The 21149-nt window shown below is 42.6% G+C and overlaps 1 protein-coding gene across 7 annotated transcripts in view; it reads right to left on the reverse strand.

The window, feature by feature from the left end:
* The window catches only part of CUNH1orf21 (chromosome unknown C1orf21 homolog), a 236656-nt gene that overhangs the window by 10275 nt on the left and 205232 nt on the right, over window positions 1-21149 (reverse strand). For 2 of the 7 annotated variants that reach the window (XM_025191897.1, XM_025191898.1), the window contains exons 4-6: window positions 20169-20245; window positions 16678-16745; window positions 12654-12714 (exon numbers count right to left, since the gene is read on the reverse strand). In XM_025191897.1, coding sequence (XP_025047682.1) covers window positions 12654-12714; window positions 16678-16745; window positions 20169-20245 — 206 coding nt within the window. Of the gene's footprint in view, window positions 1-9610; window positions 11950-12653; window positions 12715-16677; window positions 16746-20168; window positions 20246-21149 lie in introns of those variants that run through there. The other 5 variants (XR_003091816.1, XM_025191899.1, XR_003091817.1 and 2 more) reach the window with 5 other exon arrangements.

Consider the following 21149-nt stretch of genomic DNA (forward strand, 5'->3'; position numbering starts at 1 on the left):
TAGTGGGGGCAGGGCCGGGCGGGCCCTGATGTTGTGGTAGCCCACCGGGCTTCCCCTGGGTCCTACTGCCCCTGGTTCCTTTAATTTTTGACAGGAATCAAGGGCAGATAAATATTAATTTTCTACATTTTTTAGGAGCCCCGCGGGCCAGATAGAATGGCCTCTACGGCCCGTGGGCCGTATTTTGCACCCCCCGCACAGAAGCACCCCTCACATCCAGGATAAATCGTAGAAGCAATTAAGGTCTTTTCAGACAAAGATAGCTGAAACAGTGGGAGTCACAGCTAGAAACTCAAGCCACATGCAACACATATCAGGAACTGAGTTATGTCGGCTTCTGAATACAAATACACGTGGCTGGGTATTGTTTTGGCTAGGGCATCCATGCATGAGGGAAGCAGTTGGATGCACCACAGAAGCAGAGGGAGAAAACAGCAGAAGTGAAGGACACTTGTAGCACAAGAAAGCTAAAAAAAAAAAAAAAAAGAGCTTTCTAGCTACAGCACTGGGTGGAAAAGCAGCTTGGAACACCAAGTAAGGAAACTACTTCCTTTTTAATGTCTCTTATGCTCAGAGAAATAGGATTCAGTGTTCATTCTTCATAAATAAGCAAAGCTGTAAAAAAGCAGGGCATAACAAGTGATTTCTGTGCCCTGGGTGACACTGGCACCCTTTTTGTCCCCCCTCTGAATTGGTACCCAGGACGAGTACCCTGCTTACCTACCCCTATGCTACTATATCAAAAAAGCATGCTACTGTATCAAAGAAACACTTGACTAGCATCAATTTTTCCTCTTATGAAAAGTGATCCACAAGACCTTATCAGCTCATCTCTGGGATTAAAAGGGTTACATTATAAGTAGCTAAATGCATCACTGCAAGTTTATAAAAGCTCTCTCTGAAAGTTAACAAGGTCAGGAAAAATCAAAAGAGGAGGATAAAAACTGCCTGGTAATTTTCAACACTTAATTTTTCTTTCCATATTTTAAGAAGTCATAACTTCTTACCTGCAGCACAAAAATAGTTTAAGAAAACAGCCACTGACTTGCAGCTCCCTGCAACATCTCACACACATAGGACATTACCAGCCAATCCCCCCTTCCCCTCTTCTTATTGCATCTAGTAACTGCAAGCATTCTCATGTTCCTACCAGGATATTCTGCATGGTTTATGATATCCTTTTAAATGTGAAAAAGCTTCGGTCCTTTGTTCTAGGTGACAGGCCAATAAACAAACCCACATGGCAGGAATACTGAAGCCTTCTCAGTTAAATGGCCTTTTGTGCAGCTGAGAGAGTTCCACAGAGAGAAGGTATCTAAGGAGACCCTGCTTCCGCTATCACTCCATGGCTTGGCACCAGCATCCTCTAGCTAGAACCCAAAGCAAATAGAGGAGGAGGAGGAGGAGGAGGAGGAGGAGGAGGAAGACGGGTGGCCTGTCAGGGTAAAATGAACTGCACCAAACAGCCCTTTCTTATGCTATCGCTGAAAGGGCTGGCAATGCACAGTGGCCTCTTTCAGAACAGATCCCAAAGCAGGGAAACATTAAAGTGGTTCTTTCAGTGGGAACTCTTTTCATCAATCTGTTTTTGTTTACAGTCTTCTCAGAAAGGATGGGAAGAAAGTGCTGAGAGGAGGCACAGAATAATTGTGTATTGTGTTAATTTCTTCATTTCTTACTTTGTTAGAATGTAGGTGCTCAATGAAGGCATTAAGACCCATCCACTTTACTAATGAGTTTGAGTTTAATAGTTCTGCATTGTATGTGTTTTGGCTAGAAGATTACTCATTTCCAAGGGCACACTTTGCACACTGTACAAGAGGCTGCATCATATCTTCCGACTCAAGTCTGCAGTCTTATTAATGCGATTTAATGAGTCATTGTCATGGGATAGCTATTTGATGGCCTATACCAATAGAAGCTGATGGCCTCAAGTCCAATGCCTATTGCTTAGGTATACATATTACAAAACACTTGGTAAAAAACAGTTCCCTTGTGGGCAACCACAGAAGAAAAGCCCAAGACTACATGCTTAGAGAGACCTAGCTACACTCTTATCCCTTACAAAGCCTATAAGTATATTGGGGTGGGGGGGTGCATCAGGATCTGAGAGAACAGTTGTTCACCAGGGCTCCCCAAGGGATACCTAGGTCTAACGGCCACAAACTTGTAGAAGGCCGATTCAGACTTGGTAAGGAAAAACTTCTATACAGTCCGAGTGTCCAAGGTCTGGAACAGACTCCCCCCAGAGGTAGTGCAAGCACCTACTCTGGACTCATTCAAAAGGTGTTTGGATGTTTATCTTTCTGGGATCATTTGATCCCTGCAGACTTCCTGCCTCTGGCAGGGGAGCTGGACTCGATCTCACAAGGCGCCTTCCAGCCCCTAATGTCTATGAAATCAGGGTTGAAGCATATTTTTGCAGCACTGGGCAAGTCTGGCCTGTATGTTTTGTGACTAAAGGCCTTCACTGTCTAGAGATGTCAATCTAAAATTTTTATGAGCATCAAAATCACTTTTAAACATTTAAGTGGGAATAGGGAGCAAAAGATTTGCATGCATAAGTAAATTTGTGTGTGTAGAAGCTATGAGGCTTGCAATCAACAATTTTGCCTCTTTTTGCCTGGAGTCACTGTTTGCAAAAAAAAAGGCAAAAGAAAATGCCTCATCATTTAATCAGTTCAATACCAGAAAGAGATGATAAATATTTCAGAATTTCTGTACAACTTTAGAATCCTCTACCACTTTCCTCTGGAATGTTGGGTCTTCAGTTAGGAAATCAGATCAAAAGCTTATTTATACTGATATAGTTACTATGACTAAAAAAAATTTTCAGTGTAGCAAATATGTTATGTAGGTATGCCAGGCAAGCGAAAGAAATGAGTTGCACTAGTGCAGCTAGGATTTCAGACTAATACAACTACAGTTATTGTTGGTAGGGGAGAGTTCCTAGGCAGATGCAAGTCATCAGATGTTAGTATTTAATAGGGCTGTGTGAAGCTTCAGTCCGAGATTTGATTTGGCGGAGATTTGGTCCGATTTAACAGCCGAATCTCTGAATCTGAATTGAATCAGGAGACCCTTTAATCTCTTAAAATCGAATTGGAGCTCTCTGAATCGATTTGGAGAGATTTGAAAAGATTTGGAGATTTGGACATAGACACAACTTTAAATGTTTTTTCTACATATCTCAAGATAGCAGGTGGCTGTGATGCTGGGGTGGATGAAGTGTCCCACAGGAGCATGCGGGGCTCCCCAGTGTGCTCGGCAGCAGACCCAGAAGTGGACCAGAAGCACTTCTGGTCCACTTCCAGGTCCACCGGGGAGCCTGTAGGGGCCCCCTTGTGCCCCCCCAGCTTGGTGACTAGTGCCTCTGGGGGGGCACCCGGGGTCCCTCCATGGCTGATCACCAAGCCGGGATAAAATAATAATTTTATAGTATTATTATTTAAAACTTTCATTGTGGAAGCACAAGGTTGTCCCAGAGAAAGTGTCTAAGTAATACATGGCTGTCAATGTTCATTCTATTTTAATCAGCATTTATAATAATTTCAAAATGTGCAAATCCAAATTCTTCTTTTGACATGAATGGACTGTAAGGTGGATAGAAAACTGGCTGGATCATTGGGCTCAGAGGGTAGTAGTCAATGACTGGCTCCAAGTCTAGCTGGCAGCCAGTGTCAAGTGGAGTGCCCCAGGGGTTGGTCCTGGGACTGGTTTTGTTCAATATCTTCATCAATGACCTGGAAGATGGGATGGAGTGCACACTCAGCAAGTTTGTGGATGACACCAAGCTGCAGGGAGTAGTGGATACATTAGAAAGTTAGGGCTAGGATTCAGTGAGACCTTGAGAAATTGGAGGATTGGGCCAAATGAAATCTCATGAGGTTTAATAAGGACAAGTGCAAAGTCCTGCACCTAGGATGGAACGATTCCATGCACTGGCACAGGATGGGGACCGACTGGCTAAGCAGCAGCTCTCTAGAAGACGGCCCAGGGATTACAGTGGAAAATAAGCTGAATACGAGCCAACAATGTGCCCTTGTTGCAAAGAAGGCTAACAGCATACTGGGCTGTATTAGGAGTAGGATCATTGCCAGTAGACCAAGAGAAGCAATTCTTTTCCTCTATTCATCACTGATGAGGCCACATCTAGAGTACTGTGTCCAGTTTTGGACTCCCTACTACAGAAAGGATATGGACAAATTGGTGAGAGTCCAGCAGAGGGCAATGAAAATGGTTAGGAGACTGGGCACATGACTTATGAGGAGAGGCTGAGGGAACTGGGCTTGTTTAGTCTGGAGAAAAGAAGACTGATGAGGGATTTAATAGCAATCTTCAATTACCTGAAGTGGGGTTACAAAGAGGCTGGGGATAAACTGTTCTCAGTGGTGGCAAATGACAGAAAAAGGAGCAATGGTCTCAAGTAGCAGCAAGGGAAGTTTAGATTAGATATTAGGAAGAACTTTCTTTCCAGGAGGGTAGTAAAGCACTGGAACAGGTCACCAATAGATGTGGTAGAATCTCCATCCTTGAAGGCTTTTAAGACTCAGCTAGACAAAGCATTGGGTAGGATGATATAGCTGGGGACAGTCCTGCTTTGAGCAGTGGGTTGGACTAGATGACCTCCTTTCACCCCTAATTTTCTATGACATCATGCAACAAATTTCAATTGATCCAGCTGATACAGTTGTATTCTCTCTCTGGCAAAATTAATCACTTTCAGAAAACCATCACTATCCATGGAAACTCTCAGAATTGCTCATTTTACACTCTTTTGTTGCTTTCCCTGTCTAGTTTTTGAAATCATATTTGTACCTTGATTTCTCGGGTCAAGCTAATTACTTATCTTTTTAACCCAATTCTCTAGTTTTCTCCAGAGGCTCTTTCTTCAGGTTTAACTGATACTATTATAAATTATTCACTCTCCATTGGGATATGGTGGGATTTCAGACAAGGATTGGTAAACCTTATTAAAAACAATATTTTCACCGGATTAAATTATTGCTAACTGCCTCTCATTTCCTTTCTCTCTGGTTCCCTTTCTTCCTGAAGCTTTTCCATGCATACATGACATTTTGGCTCATATTTTAAGATCTATGACTATGTCACAGTAATTTCATGCCAGTATAAAAATCCATGAGCATGACACTAGCTTCTAGTAGGCAGTAGGAGTATTTCTGGCCCAAACTCCTCTAAGAATTTCTGGTCTTGCTTTGATAAAAGGAGGCAAAGACACTGACTCTATTCCCTAGTCTATGAAATCTATGAAATATATGAAGCTGACATTAGGGCTGGAAGGGACCTCGAAAGATCATTGAGTCCAGCCCCATGCCCCAGGGGCAGGAAGTCAGCTAGGGCCAAAGGATCCCAGCAAGATAAGCATCCAAACATTTCTTGAAAGAGTCCAGAGCAGGTGCCTACACCACCTCTGGAAGGAGTGTATTTCAGGCCTTGGGGGCTCGGACAGTAAAGAAGTTTTTCCTTATGCCCAGCTCAAAATGGTCTTGGAGGAGTTTGTGACCACTGGTCCTTGTCACCCCTTGGGGCACTCTGGTGAACAGGCGTTCCCTCAGATCCTGATGCACACCGCTTATGTACTTATAGGCTGCCACCAGGTCACCCCTGATCCTGCGCTTTTCCAAGCTGAAGAGTCCCATGGCTCTCAGCCTCTTTTCATAAGGCCTATTTTCTTGTCCTCTGATCATGTGCATGGCTCTCCTCTGGACTCTCTCAAGCTTTTCCACATCCTTCTTGAATTGTGAAGCCCAGAATTGGATGCAGTACTCCAGCTGCAGCCTTACCAAGGCCAAGTACAGTGGGAGGATGACATCCTGAGATTTACTTGAGATCTATAGATGCAAGCCAGAGTTTTGTTTCCTTTACCAGTTGTGACATCACACTGGTGGCTCATGTTCATCTTGTGGTCATTCATAACCCCCAAGTCTTTTTCAACCGTGGTGCTAGTGAGCATAGCACTGCTGAGCCTATAAGGGTGCTACGGGTCCCCCTCTATCCTCCCCCGAGGTGGAGCACCTTGCATTTGTCAGTACTGAATATCATCAGGTTTATATCTGCCCACTTTCTAAGTCTATCCCAGTCAGCCTGGATCACCAGCCTATCCTCAGGTGTGGATGCTCTACCCCAAAGTTTAGTGTCATCGGCAAACTTGACCAGTCCACTTCTGACACCAGTGTCCACATCGTTAATAAAGACATTAAAGTGAAAAGGTCCAATGATGGAGCCTTGGGAGACAGCACTGGTCATGGAGCACCATGATGATTCACTTCTGTCAACTACCACTCTCTGGGTCCGGCCTCGGAGCTAATTCCCCAGCCATCGGACTGTGATGTAGCCAAGGCCACAGTTGGCCATTTTTTCTATGAGGAGATCATGGAACACCAGATCAAAGGCTTTTTTAAAGTCCAGATATATGATGTCAATCTCCTCTCCCTTGTTCAGGTGATATGTCACCTGGTCATAGAAGGAGATAAGATTGGTCAGGCAAGACGTACCCACAACAAATCCGTGCTGGCTGTCCCTCAGGATGTTGCCATCAGCCAATTTATCAAGAATGGTTTCTTTGATGATTTTTTCCAGAATCTTTCCAGGGATTGAGGTCAAGCTGATTGGCCTGTAGTTTCCTGAATCTGCTTTTCTCCCTTTCTTGAAGATGGGCACCACACTGGCCTTCTTCCAATCTTCAGGTACTTCATCTGAGCACCACGAATTCTCAAATATCCTTGCCAGTGGCTGGGCCATGATGCCGGTCAGCTCCTTAAGTACTCTGGGGGGCAATCTGTTAGGATCAGTTGACTTGAAGGTGTCCAGCCTCTCAAGGTGTTCCTTTACAAGGTCTACACAGATGCTGGGCATAAATTCACCCTCACCCTGGCTGTCCCGCTAGGCAGGGCGGTCCCTTTGGGCTGATGAAAAACTAACGCAAAGTACCCACTAAGCAGGTTAGCTTTTTCCTGGGTGTCGGTTGTCAGCTGTCATATATGGTTTAGCAGGGGTCCAATGTTACCCATGCTATTCTTCCGACTCCCCACATATCTGAAAAAGGACTTTTTATTGTCCTTGATATGTGTAGCCAGTTGGAGTTCGGTTGCAGCCTTGCCTTTCCTGGTTTGCTCCCTACAGGTACGGACCAGTACAGAATACTCCTCCTCTGTGGTGATTCTTGTCTTCCATTCTTTATAATCCTCTCTTTTTAGGTGTAGGAGGTCTACGAGTTCCCTGCTGAGCCAAGGGGCTTGTTGTGCCCTTTTGCTACCTTTTCTCCGAGATGGGATGGACATCCCCTTGTGCTTTCAGGATCACTCCCTTAAGGAGCAACCACTCCTCTTGGACTCCTCTGTCGAGTCATGGCCCCTTAGGGCCTTGACAACAAGCCTCCCGTGCTTATCAAAGTCAGCTTTTCTAAAGTTTAGGACTTCTGACTGACTTAGTTCTCTGTAAATAACTACTTTGAATATCAGATATTAGTATCAGAGGGGAAATGAAACCATCATTTTGCACTCCAGCCCCACAGTACTCTAAACAGACAAAACCACAGCCAGGTAATGCCCTGTGTCGGTATTCCTTTACATTTCTAGGCTCACTGCAGCAGAAGCAACTGTCATAGGAGCTTCGGGAGTATATTCGCTAAATATTTAAAAGTATCTTTATTTGCACGAGTTTCTTAAACTTAATGTAGATACCTATATTTCCAATACTGTTAATCACTCAACACTATTTCAGCATGGATCATCCTGAAAGTTCAACCCATTGTCAACTCCTATTGGTTCTGATTAGGACCCAAAGGAAGCCCTGTGCATGGGCCAAGCTTTTGATGCTATGCTTTATCTCAGTGTAACTTAATACAGGGTCCTAAACTTACTTCATTTTATGTTCACTTTTCTTTGAGGCCTTGAGTCCTATTATGGTTTTAATTATCATAATTGTACTGATATCCACACCTATGATTCATTTCCAGTCTTTTCTAGCAAAGATACACAACAACAGATACTAACATCTGAATGGTTCCCAAGGTTTTGATACTGAAGTCCTATAAGATGGAATCTTTATGAATTGAAAATGAAATTCTGTATTCTATCTTTAGGGTTGCATTTATGGAAATTAATATGTATCAGAAGTCAAGAATTTAGCTGTTGGTTTTTAATACTGGCTTGTCTTACTCTATTTTACTGTTTTCAAAGGTATGTCATTATCAATTATTTGTTTTCAAGTACTCATAAATACTTACTATTTCCTGTGTTTTAGCAGCTGATAATCAGAATCTTAGAAAAGTAGGGCTGGAAGGGACTTCAGAGGTATTTTAGTTCAAGATCCTCCCTGAGGCAGGATCATCCCTATCCAAACCATCCTATACAATCCATAATCTAAACTCTACGTAAGACTACCATCAACCCTGACAACACAGACCTAACACAAGACCTACCTGCTGCAAGTAAAGCAGGGGAACCACAGCAGCCAATATCCTGCTTCTATGAAATGTTGTCAATACATACTCAAGAGATCCCAGGTAGAGGGCTCTTGCAATTTCACCTTTCAGTTACAGCAATATGATTTGAGGAAGTTTTCCTGGCCATTCAATCTTTTTTTTTTAATTAGTTTACAATACATGTTTTACTGTCTCTATTCTTCATAGCGTTCACATTGCAATGCTTGTTGTTCAAAAGTAAGACAGACCAGCACTTTCATGGATTTAAGTTCAGGGGTATTTTGTTTCTAAAATTTACCACTTTACAGCTCCCTATAGATTTGTCTTGTAGGATGTCAATCTCTGGCTTTGTCTCCACTACAAACACAATAGTGCAGGGACTGCACTCACAACATGACTCAATTACAACCTAGTCCTGCTCTGTAATGGAGACAGACACTGAATTTTGTAACCTAAGGCGGTGGATGCTTCAGGAATTGTGAGCTAGACAATCTGTTGGGTCTTGCATAATTTCCAAATATAGTTCATTCTCACAGCTCGTCTTGGTGGCTTGAGAGCATACTTCACATACAGTCATGTAATTCACTCAGTGTTTTTAAAATTAGGTTTGCATGTCTTTTTTTCCAGTTCCTTTATAAATGCATGTTCTATTGCTGTCCTGCATTTTTCTGTAGTATGGATTGAAAGGGCTATATAAAGATCAAATAAAAATAATGTTATTTTCCCACGCCGTTTTGGCACTCTTGGCAGATACTTGGAAAAAAACTGCATTTCTGACAATGAACCATTAGGAACAAAAAGTCTTTTAAAGAAGAATAAAATTGAGCATGCATTTCCTCAGATACATTTACTCCCCCCCCCGAAAAACAAATACAGAGTTCACCCATACATTAACCCCTGCCAATCTTATCTATTGTCAATGGCTTGAAATGCAAAAGATTCTTCTTTGTCCTCACTGTCAGATAAGATTGTAATTTTCATCCTAATAAGCCATCTCCTGATCTCTGGCAGAAATTAGTAATCAGGTACATTGGAGACACCCATAAGCCTATGAGATGATGATTCTGCCAAACAGCAAGAAAAGGGATCTAACCCTATTTTAAAAGCTGCATCTGATGAATTGATTCCATTACTCTCCTGAAACAAATCCAGTAAATGAAGGACAACAAATTCATTATGAGACCGCTTTCTAGGAAAGAGATACCTTTTAAAATTGTCTTTATTACAGCATGTCTGGTTTAATTAACATTTTATTATTACAAAGAATAATAAAATACAAAAATAAGTGCCTAAATATTAATTGGGTTATGCTTATCAGGAGGAAAGACAACTACGATTTTGATGAACAGGGAAGTCTAAGTTTAAATTCATGTTGGGGTGTCACAAATTAAGATAAAACCTCATTCCTGGTTTAAGTAAATATGCAGGAACTGGTGAAGTGCTGACATGGAAATATGGTTACAATGGATTTACAGTACTCCTTTAATTGGAGAACTTTTCCAGCAAATAGAGTCCAGTCACAGATGCTGCCCCTCTGGTGTTATCTAGTTCTCACAGTTTTCATACAGAAATAAGGCTTGAAGGAACCCTCCAGCGGTTATCTAGTCCAACCCCCATCCTGAGGCAGGACCATCCCTATCCATAATCTAAACTCTTCATCAACTCTCCCACAAGACCCAACACCCTAACCTGCCGCAGTTAAAGCAGGGGAACCATAGCAGCCAATGTCCTGCTTAAAAAAGGTTGTTAATATATATTCAAGATATCTCAGCAGAGGGCCCTACCCCCCCCACTACACAGGAAGGCAAAAACCCCCACAGTCCATACCAATCTGACCATGGGGTAAAATTTCTTTCTGACCTGAATATAGCAATTGGACTAACCCCGAGCAGAGGAGCAAGCACCTCTAGCCAAGAGCCTCTGGTTTTAAGTCCCAGCAGGAGCTCTGACACCCCCCCGTCCACATAGGCAACGTGTAGGGGGTGCATGGGGGTGCACGTGCACCCCCTGAGAGCGAGCGCTCTCGGCTTAGGGCAGGGGGGGCAGGCGGAGCACTGGTGCCTCCCCCCCACCAAGAAGTGCTGCTGGCACTTCCAGGTGTGCACTTCTGGGGGTGGTGCCTGGCTGCGGGGGGATTCCCCCCCCGCCCCTGCTGCTGCCTGTGGACTGGTCCCCACTCAGCCCGCCCTCACTGTCAACGCTTGCATTGCTGCCTGCAGGAGGTTGCCGTGCCCCCTCCAGCCTCAGGAGGCACGCGCCGCCTATGCCAGTCAAAATCCCACACCTTGGCTGCAGCCAACACCCAGTGCTTCTGAGGAAGGCTTAAAAACAACCTGACAAATGTAGCAGAAAGGAGAGAAGGGGGTAACCAGCAACTCTTCCTCTGCCAGCACCCCAAACCAAAACATTAAACAGCTAAAATCTGAGGCTAGGTTTAGGGACATAATCCTCCAGCTAAAGAAGAAACAGGTCATGTCTACATGAGACCCTGACTGCACAGTAGCCTGATACTACTGCACAATAGCATTATGTGGCAACAACCGTGACACTACACTACTGTCCAGTAGTATTAGGCTACTGTTCGGTAGCATCACAAAAAACACATTCATCAGCACTACTACGCAGTAACTTGGGTTACTGCAAAGTCATTTAGGATTTGTCTATACCAGTACTAAATGAATGCACAGTAATGACTGCACAGCTAGTGTCTTACGTAGATGCAGCCACACAGCGTTAGAAATGTCACCATGGAATTATTTGGGTATAGGAAAGTACATGGTGCTTTTTAAACTGCTTATATTAAGGCTAGACCTTTTTTCATCCTTTGAAATTAAAACACTCAGCTCTGAGTGGTTTTTTTTAAAAGGTCTTTGACTATACAGTAATGCCTATTTGCACAAAATGAAATATTTCAGTTCCCCCCGCATGTTTTTCCTTCACCAAAATAAAAGCCTCCCTCCCCCTTCCCCACAGAGATTAATTTGCTGGCTTGTATAAACCTGTGATCTGTTCAGTGTGGCATTTAGCCAGATTTCAGAAGGGCCATAATCACTGGCAGAAACTGTAAAAATTTGCAATCAGCCAAATAAATTTGTTTTTAGAAATGGGGAACAACAGAGCAACAGGTCAATGGAATTTATATTTGTAGAGCTGTTTTATTATCCTCTTGTCTCCATAAATTTGTAAGCATAATCTATTCCATCTCAGCTAGATTTTGAAAGTAGAAAGATGCCATTATATTGTGTACCTTATTCCAAACTGTGAAACTTAAGTGCTTAAGAAAACATCAACTTGTGTATATAAGCAGGAACTGAGAAACAGGACTTCTGGGTTTTGCTTCTGAATCTGCCATTGCTTCTGAATTTGCATCTAAACCTGCACTATGAACTTTACAGTCATTTAATTTGTACAAACTTCAGTTTCCATCTGTGGTATGGATGTAATAATACTCAGTTACTTCACAGGGATGTTGTGAGGCTTAATTAAGAGGTCTGCAAAGAGTTCTGAAAAACAACAATGAAAGCTGCTATAAAGATATTTTTTAAAATGTACAAACCAGTTTACAGATTTAATGTGCCTAAATTAATCTCTTACACCGCTTTGGAAACTTTCTAGCAGCATCAACTCTATTCAGTGCAGGTTGCTGCAGGGATATTTATACCTGCAGCTACTATTCATAGCCCTTTATGAGGGTGGTTAATTTGAAAGGGCTCTTTAAGAAATCAACTGAGATTCAGCATCATTTCATGGAAGATACTTGATAAATGATTATTCTGATATTAGGTTTCAAGTTAAAATACCCTATGAAATTAAACAAAACCTCAAGTCTAGAAAATATAATCCTAGATGGCATAAAACCTGCTTTACTATCATTATATTTCATGAACCAAAACCTCTCCAAAAGCTTGGATAGCTTTAATTTGCCATCCATAGTAGACTTGGACAGTTTTCCAAAATTAAGTTTCCTCCTCATACTGTTCTGACTTCTTCCCCTCTCTACACAAACTTCCAGACCTGCACACTGGTTCACGCCAATAAGCGACTGCTCAGTACTAAGACTGTGGTACTTCCAACTACTGGTGAAGTACAGAGTGTTGAACTATACTGGAGCTCATTTCCTCCCTCTGGGTAGTTAGGGAACCTGTAGCCAGTCATCTCTTGAATGCTTACACTTTCTTATGAAAACATGTATTTATTTAATGTTTACCTTTTCAATTTTCTCATCCAGCATTCTGAAGAACTCCTGTTGGCTTTCAGAGATGTGCATGCTGAAAAACATAAGGGAAAAATATTTCAGTATGCAGAAATATGTCTCGATTTCAAATGAACATAGGCTTCCAGACTCGAGTCTCAGGTTTTAGGTTTCTAATGGAAAGCAATGGACTTTGTGCTTATCTATCTTTTGTCAAGAGTAACAACATCTGAGACAGAGTGAACCGTGTTAGTCTGAAGTCAGGAAGAAGTCAGGGTAGATTTGCACCTTACAGACTAACCAAATCAGAGATGTGGCATAAACTGATGAAACATATAGCTGATGAAGTGAGCTTGAGCTCATGAAGGCATATGCTATACATCTGATGTAGTTAGTCTCTAAGGTGCAAATCTACTGTGCCTTCAGTAACAAGTGCCATATCCAAAATGCAGAGAAACTGTCCTCTCAACCCCAAAGCAGTGTCAGGAGTTAAATACCAAATATTGCTGAGTCAACAGGAGAAACACGCTATGCGCTGCTTTTCAGGGTCGGACCCTCAGATAAACAAACAACCTTCTGCTACCAGATATCTTTTAGATCAGCAGAAGACCTGCAGTATTATTGCTACACACATTTAAGTTTTAGAAATGGTGTGTGTCAAGAGCAGACCATGTTGCTTCAGCATCTATCCTCCTGTTTAATGCAGACTTCAGGACCTAACATTCAGCTGCATACTTCACAGGCAGCGGGCGGGCTACTGAAATACAGATGAAAATTTTCCAGTTGGTCTAATAAAAGATATCATTTTGGAAACAAGAGTTCTAGTTTTTTGTATGTCATTCATGGTGTTAGACAGTTAAGGGACTCTCTGGGCATGGCTACAGAAGACACTTACTGCATATTAGTCTAATAACACTGTGCAGTAGCGTGGTGGTTAAAAACTGTGCTAATAGCCTACTGTGCAGTGTTATTAGCCTAATGTGCGGTAAGCATCACAAAATAACCATGTGCTGGTGCTACTGCACAGTAACTCTAGTTACTGCACATTTAGTTAGTACTTCATTAAGCAAGTATTAAACTAAACGTGCAGTATCTAAGGTGCATCAGTGAACGTGTAGACGGTAGAACCACTATTTAAATAACAGTAAAAGCTGATTCAGCTCACTGAATTCAACTTCCAGGTTCTCCTAGGTTCTCATTTTTTCCACCTAATCCTTTGAAATATAACAAAATTAGTGCCTCATCTAAATGCTCAGTGATACAGTGCATTTCTAACAAAGCCAGGCATACTCTCTGTATTTACTTTTGGAATGAGCGTACCCAGTTCTCTGCTTATGCTGATGCCCTGAATGAAAGAATAGTTTGAAAGAGAAGTTCTTAGAGGAAAGCTGGAAGTTAAATTACAATCTAAATCAACTTACAGATCAACAGATCATTTAAAGGAGTGCATTTTAAAAAATGAACACTGTCAGTGTTTTAGAAATAAAGAAGAAAGGTTAGCTAACATCATGACTCTAATCCATTTTCAGTAACTGAGGCCTTGCCAAACAAGCCATCTTCAGTAAAGGCTAGCAAATTCTAGTCTCGTACACCTAAACACTAACTTCTTTGTTAGAGATACAGCATGCACATTGTGTTAATGTAGGTAGAAGTGTGACACTGATTTGTAAAGTGCTGTAGCAATTTAGGTCCAGCAGATAGCCTCTTTGACAGAGACAGCCAGAGCGAAGCAAATGCTTCCATACCTAGCTCTATGATAGAGAATTTGAAATCCACAGCTCTTGAAATTTACAACTCTCAAAGTCTCAGTTTCTAGCACAATAGCAAAAGATGCTTTTAAGATCCACCTAGGATGTAATTTTCAGGAACACTAATTGGCAAAAAGTCTGTATTGCTATGTGGATAAAAAGTTCAAACAAATAGCTTGACAGAGTGCTAGAATCACTGAAGAGTTGCAAGTGTCACTGTTACAAGCCAGGAGAGCATATCTTGGCAATAAAATTACCCTTATGAGTTAGAAAGAGAATGTGGATGGTGTATTCCTTCCTCAAGAAAATTCTTCTCACAAAATGAAATTTCTGCATAATCTTTTTATTTTGTGATCGTTTTGTATTAAACAACAATAAGCATCAGAACAAGGCTTGATGACACCTGGATGAATCTTGGAAATGTCATTCTGATCTAATAAAAAATAATTACTTCATAACTGAGAAATAATATTTTACAGAAATTTGGAGTATAAATCAGTACAATGTTATAAAATAATCTACCTCTTTTGTAATACCTCCTACGACCCCAAACCAGTAGAAATCTATGTATGTGAATAGTCTCTACATACTTGATGTAGACTATTAAACACATGTGTAAAGGTAGATAAATACACTTTGCATGATCTGGACTTCATTCCACAAAATCCAAATTTTGCTATGTAGCAGTAATCTCTATGATTTCTTACATACTTCTTTCAACAAATACTTTTTAAAAGTTTTAATTTGGAATGCCTAGCCTGTTTTGTTTTGTAATAAGTATAAGCAACTAGGAGCTAGATAGGCTTGTTTTAAGCAAAAAAAAATTAAAATACAAGCTTGATAAAAAAAAAAAAAAACTAAATTAGAAGGAACAAATCTATGAACTCTTCCTCCCCTGGAAAACCTGGCTGACTAATTTTTCCCTTTTAACTCAAATTGGTTGGTGCCCAACTAGCAGCTTCTATTGTTTTGCTTAGACTAAAGCAGGGGTGGGTAAAATACGGCCCACAGGCTGGATCTGGCCTGCTAGCTGATTGGATCTGGCTTGCAGACGGGCACCCACCAATTAATTGCATCTGGCCCAGCCCTCGGCTGACTCTGTTGTGCTCTGCATGGGGCCAGGTCCAGCCTGCCCCTGCCTGAGGCAATGTATGTTGTGCTCCCAGCCTCTTCCACAGGAGGGCCCCAGCCCTGGCCAGTGGGCACAGCTTCAGGGCAGAGCTGCTGCTGCCATTGCTGCAGCCACCTGGGGAACTGCTGGGCTCCCCCCGGCATCCAGTGACTCCTCCTCCAGTCCCTGCTGGAGCACTGAAGGCAGGAGGTAGGGAAGGAAAGCTGTGGCATTGACAGGAGCGGGATGGAGGCAGGCTTTGCTTGCACCTTGCTTTGGTTCTGCTCATGCATGGCTGGGTGGGAGACCGCATGGTGGGGGGCATGAAGTAGCTCCGCTGCTCACAAAGCCCTGCTGGACAAGCATAGGACAGGCAGGTGGGGTGTGAACAGCAACAGCAGAAACAGGAGCCAATGTGAGCTCAGCTGCAGCCCAGCCAGGCAGGCATGGGACAGAGGCCAAGAGAGCTGGTGGCACCAGGCTTGGTTCCCCCCACTCCCCGTCCAAGGGCCTTCCCTTGCTGCCTCCAGGCAGCAGCTGCTTTCCCACCCCTTTGCAGCATGCTGTGAGCCAGGCAGGCAGCACTGATCCCTCCACCCCCACCTGTGGAGGGTCTGGGCTCAGCCACATCACAAATCGCAGGCGGGGTGGGGGGGAAGCTGGGCTGGGGGACAGAAGCCTCCCACACATGCACATCCCCATCACATACCCACACCCCCTACACACCCACGCACATCATACACCCACCCCTCCCACACTCTCCACCCACCATACCCACATCCCCCCAGACACACCTACCTTCCAACCACATACTCCTCTGACCACACACGCACCCATATACTCCTCCCTCCTCCCAATATACAAGAGTAAGACTGTTTTTTGAGCTATTATGCAATCGCCTCTATATACACTATACAAACTATATAGGAGGATGACCCAGTGAGTGATCTGATGATAGAGGGTAACCTAGACGACAGTGACCATGACACTATCACTTTCATTGTCCATCATAGGCCTGGGAAATCTGTCAATAAGGTACAAATTCTTGACTTCAATAAGCTAAGGACTTTAGTGAGTAATGCCCTACGGCATCATGGACTGCAGGGAAAGGGTATGGATGAAGTGAATGAAGATTGGTTGTTCCTCAAAGACATGATCCTCGATGCACAGTTGTCCATACCTGTATGCAAAAAAGGTGGCACAGGGGCAGGGAGGCCATCTTGGCTCAACAGGGAAGCTGCAGATCTTCTGAAAAAGAAAAGGGAGGCTTACCAACGATGGAAGCTAGGAATTGGCCCCAAGGAGAACTACATAAGATTGGCCCACACCTGTAGGGGGCAGATTACAAAAGCAAAGGCAGTGATGAAATTCAGGTTAGCAACTGAAATCAAGGACAATAATAAGTCCTTCTATAGGTACACAGGTAACAGGAGGAAAACCAGTGGAAACATGGGACCACTGCTCAATGCATCTGGACATCTGATCACTGACACCAAGGAGAAAATTGAACTCCTGAATGAGTACTTTGCATCTGTATTCTACCAGTCTAAGAAAGACAGCATGCCAAAAGCAAATATGACACAGAATAGTCACAGCAGGGATGATCACTTAACAACAGTCGATGTAGAGCTGGTGAAAGAACAGCTAGAGAGGCTGGATATCTATAAGTCAGCAGGACCGGATTAACTCCATCCAAGAGTGCTGAACTCCAAAAGACATCACAGAACCACTGGCGAAACTCTTTGAGAATTTGCAGTGCTCAGAAGAGGTCCCAGAAGACTGGAAGAGGGCCAATGTTGTGCTCATCTTCAAGAAGGGGAGGAGAGAGGACCCAGGGAACAGCCTGATCTCAATCCTAGGAAAAATCCTCGAAAAATTTCTTAAGGAGTCCATATGCGATAAGCTAGTAGAAAGCAAATTTCTGAATGACAGTCAGCACGGTTTTGTTGCAGGTAGGTCATGTCTGACTAAACTAATTTCCTTCTATGGCCAGGTTATTCACCACCTGGATAAGGGAAATGAGGTTGACTCCATTTACTTGGACTTTAGGAAGGCCTTTGACTTGGTGTCCCATGAGGCTCTCAGGGTAAAACTAGGGGACCATGGGCTCAACAATTTAATGGTCAGATGGCTGGGAAACTAGCTGCAGGGTCAGACCCAGAGAGTACTAATAGACAGATCTGTGTTGACCTGGTGAAAAGTAGCCAGTGGGGTTCCCCAGGGTTCAGTACTTGGACCAGTGCTTTTCAACATCTACATCAATGATCTGGATGTGGGGGTGAAAAGCTCACTGGCAAAGTTCACTGGTGACAGTAAGCTGTGGGAAAGTGCGGCCACACATCAGGGTAGGCTGATGATCCAGGTGGACCTAGACAGATTAGTTAGATGGGCAGACCAGAACCAGATGCTGTTCAACACCAAAAGTGTAAAGTGCTCCATCTGGGGAGGAAAAATCCACAACAAACTTACAGGCTCAGCGGTGCTACGCTATGCTAGCTAGCGCCACGTCTGAAAGGGACCGGAGGGGTCGTAATTGACCATAAAATGAATATGAGCCACCAGTGTGATGCTACAGTTAGCAAAGCAAACACTATGCTGGCATGCATCAACTGATGCATCTCAAGCAAAACTAAGGAAGTTATTTTCCCATTCTACTCGGCACTGGTGAGGCCACAGCTGAAATACTGCATCCAGTTCTGGGTGCCATGCTTCAAGAAGGATGTGGAAAAGCTTGAGAGTCCAGAGAAGAGCCACTCATATGATTAGCAGTCTGAAGAGCAACCCATTCAAGGAAAAGCTGAGAGATATAGAACTGTTCAGCTTAGAAAAGAGAAGACTTTGTGGGGATTTGGTGGCAGCCTACATATATAACATGGGAGAGCACCAGGGGCCAGGCGAACAGCTATTCACCAAAGCGCCCCAGGGGAAAACCAGGAGCAAGTCATAAACTGCTAGAAGAAGGTTTCAGACTGGATATAAGGAAAAACTTCTTCAAGGTTTGTGTGGCCAGACTCTGGAATAGACTCCCAGCAGGGGTGGTACAGGCACCTACCCTTGAGATCTTCAAAAAGAGACTAGACAGACACCTTGCTGGGGTTATTTGACCCCTGCATCTTTCCTGCCCAGAGCAGTGGGGGCTGGACCCGATGAGCTCATGACGTCCCTTCCAGCCCTAAACTTCTGTGAATCTGTGGAATGCACATAAATCAGGACAAAAATATTTTTTAAATAAAATTAAAATATGTTATAGCTGATGTTTGATTTTTAGTATATGATTTGGGGTTTTTTCTGGTTCCAAGATGGCACCCCTCCCCCTGGAGTACTTCCAGGGCAAGGGTAGGGACTTCTGGTGACAAAGGTTAGGGGGCAGGGGCAGGATTTCCAGTCCCAAGATGGCAACCAGGGGACAGGGCACCTGTCAAGAATTGGGACTACCCTTGCAGCCCTTGACATCTCATCAAAATTCATTAAATCAGGCCTCCAGCTGGAATAATTGCCCATTAGAGTTTCTTTACATCCATAAATCTGCTGGGACTAATGTTGACTAGGATTTAAAATAATGAAGTATCTCACCATCTTGCTGACAAGTACATTGCCCCCTCCTAACTGAATGTTTCTTTGTAGTTATATTTGAAATACTTATATATTGTTAATTCATTAGGACTGAACTGAGTAATATTTTATGACGTGAAAATTTGCACAATGTACTTTGTATGCAGCAAGTTTAAGTTAATAAGTGCCCTAAAGGCATAGTATATCTGCAAAGAATAGTTTCTCCTTTATTCCTTAGAATGCAACAACAGTGCTTTTATCACGTCATTGTTAACTACCAAATTTATGTCACTGTGTAATCTGTTATTTTCAATCCAATTAGTGATTAAAATGCAATGGTGATTTAGATAATAAACAAGTAACTAATACTGGCAGCAGCACTGTCACAAGTGGTAAATACGTCATGGCAGCACTGTGCATAATAATACTGACTGGTTTCAAAAGATATAGTCACAGAACATATCTAAGGGTTGCATAAACTGACTGCCACATAGCACACTGTCAGCATTTTAACAAATAACTTCATCATCTTAACTGGAAGAAGTTTAATTCCCAGATTTGACATGCAGTTTATCTACCAAACCAAGCCCAAACATTGGGCACAATCTCTTGGGACACTGTAACTAACTTTTGTATGGGCATTTATGGACATGCATACACAAATGTCTAATGGTAGCAGATATATACTGCAGTGTAGTACCTTGAAAAAGTGTGGCAAGGTCAATCTAGCCACAGTGGAGGAGGACGGGGAAGAGGGAGTAAAGGTCACATCTTTGAAAAATATACGAAGGATAGGGGTTCTTAAAAGTTGCCAAAATTTAAACTGTGACCAAACTAAACACTATGTTAGTAGTTCATCATGCCTCCCAGGTACTTCCATCTTTAATATAGTTATGCACAGAGACTACAAATCTTGGCATACCATGCTCCATCATGAGTGGAGCAATTCTCAAGATGCCCCTACAAAGTAAAAGTCTGAAGGTGGCTACGTTCCTCTCCATTTTATAAAAATTGGATGTGACCGCTGATTTACTGGGGAGACACTAAACAGCTTTCACTAGGGCAAAGTTTTACTTTAATTTGGCATTCATTTCTATTAAATTAGAAAATATAACTTACTTTGCTCGGGGTTGATGAACTAATCCTGGAATCTCTTTATTAGACTTAAGTCTTACATTTGAACTGGCACTTTTTTCCTGAAATACACAAAAACATTATATATATATATATATATATAGGGATATAAGTATTTCTTGCATATTAAAAATACGCATATCTGTCATAAGAAGTTACTCTGTAGCGTAGAGAGTGAAACTGTACAATCAAGTATATTAGCCATGAGAAAGCACAATCAAAAAATCTTAAAGGAAATGAAATTGGTATAACAATTCTGCAATAGGACAACCATCAACCCGTAGGTAAACTAATTAAAAATGATATTATGATAGGACTTATTAGGATATATAGCCAGGTTACTGAGTAAAAAACCAGAAGCTTGTAGTGATTAAAAACTGTTATTATCTGATTACTGTTAGGCACATGACTATAACACAAGCGGCACTAACCCACGATGTTATCTAACTTTTAATGAGGTATCATAGCACGATACTGAATGCACGTAGAGACTGAAATTAACCTTATAGCTCTAGGAGCTGACTACCCCAGTACAGGGTTAAGCAACATTAGTGAGGCAGCAGGTGGAAAAATTCAGCTATCAGTGCACAAGTCTTGTGGTTAAAGAACACCATTGTCTATTGGGCTGTCTGTTCAGTAATCCCTTGAAAACGTTAAGTTCACATATACACATAGCCTATGGCTGCAAACAGATGTTGCCTTTGTGCCACCATAAACATTTTTATGGAGGCACAAAACCTAAGCAAATGTTCTTAAGCCCTCTGTCACATCACAAATGTCCTCATTTTGGGTTTAGACATGTCACAAAACGAAGCCAATCAGCTGTGGCAGGATGTGTTGTACCACAGCTGATCCTCTTCATTGGGTGAAACACACTGCCCGTTTTTTCAGGTAATTGCCTGGGGTGCATCTCTGTAAGCAGGAAACATCAGCCTCTCCCTGGGTCACAGCTCTGCAAGTAGGGAA

Source organism: Alligator sinensis, unplaced genomic scaffold (assembly GCF_000455745.1).
Source record: "Alligator sinensis unplaced genomic scaffold, ASM45574v1 scaffold1110_1, whole genome shotgun sequence".
NCBI classification, from domain to species: Eukaryota; Metazoa; Chordata; order Crocodylia; family Alligatoridae; genus Alligator; species Alligator sinensis.